The sequence below is a fragment of the Crocodylus porosus genome, unplaced genomic scaffold, assembly GCF_001723895.1.
Source record: "Crocodylus porosus isolate Cpor-Errol unplaced genomic scaffold, CroPor_comp1, whole genome shotgun sequence".
NCBI lineage: Eukaryota > Metazoa > Chordata > Crocodylia > Crocodylidae > Crocodylus > Crocodylus porosus.
The window spans coordinates 199,807,263-199,809,937 of NW_017728906.1; the positions used below are offsets into that span (position 1 = coordinate 199,807,263).

A 2,675-nucleotide genomic window follows, 5' to 3' on the forward strand; every position below is an offset into this window, starting at 1 on the left:
TTTAAGAGGAGGTTAGATGTACACCTTGCTGGGGTCGTTTGACCCCAGTACTCTTTCCTGCCATGGCAGGGGGTCGGACTCGATCTGTTCAGGTCCCTTCCGACCCTAGGAACTATGAAACCAGGAGCCAGTGTAAGCTGAGTGGGGTAGGGAGGTCCAGAGCCCCAAAGCCGGGGGTACCGAGACTCCAGTGCATCACAGAAGGGTGAGGAGCTGCCCAGAGCTGTCAACCGCTGTGTCCCCGCAGCCCCTACGTGACCACGGTGGGCGGCACGGCCTTTAAGAACCCCTTCCTGGTGTCCCTGGAGGTGACTGACTACATCAGTGGTGGTGGCTTCAGTAACGTCTTTCCTAGGCCAGACTACCAGGTGCTTGCCCCCCCCCATCCCCTCCAGTACAGGGCTGGGCTGTGACAGGCCTGGAGAGGCAGTGCTGGTGCAGCAGGGGGATGGGTACCGAATGATGCTGGGCACAGGGGCTGGGTGTGGGCTGCAGGAACAGGGTACGACTGACCCCATCCCTGCAGGCCGCAGCGGTGAAGAAATTCTTGCAGTCGGCCCCCAAGCTGCCGCCCAGCTCCTACTACAACAGCAGTGGCCGCGCCTATCCTGATCTTGCTGCCCTGTCTGACAACTACTGGGTTGTGTCGAACCGCATCCCCCTGCCGTGGGTGTCCGGCACCTCGGTAAGGAGCACGCTGGGCAATCGCCCCGCCGTGGCTGCCTGTCTCTGTCCATGACTGCCTTGCAGTCCAGGTTGCCCCCTTCAATGCCGCCCCCCAACTTCCGCACACTGAGCTGCTCTCTCTTCTCCCTGCAGGCGTCCACTCCGGTGGTTGCAGGCATCGTGGCACTGATCAATGACCGGCGCCTGCAGCGGGGGCTTCCCGCCCTGGGCTTCCTGAACCCTGTGCTGTACAAGCTCCAGGAGAAGGGGCCTACTGCTGCACTCTTTGACGTGAGTGAGGGCAGCAGTGGTCAGGGCAGGTTTGGGAGCTGCTTAGGGGTGATGGGCGAGGGCAGGCAGGGGCCTGCCCCCTCCAGCCACTGCTTGTTCTGTGGGATCTAGGCGGGCGTCCTGCTTCTGGCCTCCGGTGCAGCACAGCTGCTCCAGGGGCACGTGGGAGCGACTGCCAGGCTGGGGCCTGCACTAACTGGACTCTCTGTCCCCGCAGGTCACCCAGGGCTGCCACCTGTCGTGTCTGGATGCTGTCGTGGAAGGGCAGGGCTTCTGTGCTGGCCCCTCTTGGGACCCCGTTACGGGGTGGGGCACTCCCAACTACCCACAGCTCCTGCAGGCACTGCTGGCTGCATGATGCCTGCCTTAGTGGGGCAGAGAACAGGCATGACTGCAGCTGGCAGAGCACACCCAGCCCACGGATCCCCCTCCCCGTGGGCAGACATGGGGCTCCCCCCTCTCCCCATGCTCTGGTGCTGGAGCTTCTGCTGGCAGGAAGGGGCCTTGCTGTTGCCCCTGTGTGTGATGCTAGTAACACAGACATGCGTTCCTTGTGGACTTCCCTCCCGGGGCGGGAGGGGCCTCAGGGGTGGCCTGGCCTGGGGCCCATCCTCCCTTCCAGCGGCCTGCTTGGCTGGAGCAGGGGTCTCGGCCCTGCAGCCACAAGCACCTTCCAGAATCTCAGAATGTAGCAGCCCCCCCTTAAAAAGAAATCTGATTCAGTCATGCGTTTGATAATCAGATCGTAGTTTTATAAAACTAGCTTGTTAGCAGATAATTAAGTCATTTTAATTACATTCCCTGCACCTACTGCTGTGGCCCTGCGGCTGAGGGAGAGGACAGAGCCAGATCGGGAAGTGGCAGGGGCAGCAGTGCATGGTCTGGCCACAGTCTTCCTGTTCCAGCCCTGTGGTGAGCCCTTGAAACAGCAGCTGGGCTGGCCCTGCTGCCTCTGGGCGCAGAGGGACCTTGGAGCTGAGCTGCAGAAGAAGCCGCCTGGGCCTCAGCGGCACCTGCCCAGCCGTGCTTGCTGCAAACCAGTTGGTATGAGGGTAGGGCTCGCAGCCCCGCCGTGCTGCAGCAGTGCCCTGGCAGGGGCAGTGCAGCCCCCGCACGATCTCCCAGCCCGTGCGCGCCCTCCCAGGGCAGCCACGGGGCTGAGGAAATAAAAGCATTTGGCCCTCATGTTTGTGTCTGTGTGCCTTGGAGGGGCTGGGGCAGGGGTGGGCATGGCTGGGGGGCCTGGGCGGGGGAGCAGCAGGGCCTGGCCCGGGCTACCATAAGGCCTTGTGCGTGCTGGGGGGAGGTGCTGGTGCCTGCTGCAGCCATAGCCCCACCGTGCCAGACCAGCTCAGACCAGGCCCTGGGTGCAGGGCGCTGTTGGGGGCCGGCAGTGCCCCACGAGCTCTGGGGGGGGGCTCCAGTTCCAGCTGAGCCCCGCCCCCTCTCCAGCTGTGCCCCCCGGGGCATCCCCCCGCTCCAGCTGTGACACGGCGGGCCCGGCCCGGGCTCCCCATGTTGCGCTCCCCCGGCCGCCAGGGGTAGCCTCGCCGGCCTTCGGCGCCGGTCTAGGCGCCCGTCTCGGTGGTGCGGCTTCGCGCCGCTCTGCCCCAGTGCTCGATGGGCGGCGGGGTGGGGCCTGAGCCGGCCGCCCAATCAGCGCGTGGGGGGCGGGGCCCGTGCTGAGCGGCGGGTGGCCCGGCCAATGGGCGCGTCGG

The 2,675-nt window shown here is 65.2% G+C and overlaps 1 protein-coding gene across 1 annotated transcript in view; it reads left to right on the top strand.

Annotated features, from left to right (window-relative positions):
* Positions 1-2,142, top strand: part of TPP1 (tripeptidyl peptidase 1) — a gene marked incomplete at its 5' end in the record, with an annotated part of 7,102 nt that extends 4,960 nt beyond the window's left edge. The window contains 4 exons of the mRNA XM_019528549.1: positions 248-368; positions 527-685; positions 820-957; positions 1,175-2,142. Coding sequence (XP_019384094.1) covers positions 248-368; positions 527-685; positions 820-957; positions 1,175-1,315 — 559 coding nt within the window. The remainder of the gene's footprint in view (positions 1-247; positions 369-526; positions 686-819; positions 958-1,174) is intronic.
* Positions 2,143-2,675: the final 533 nt, after the last annotated feature.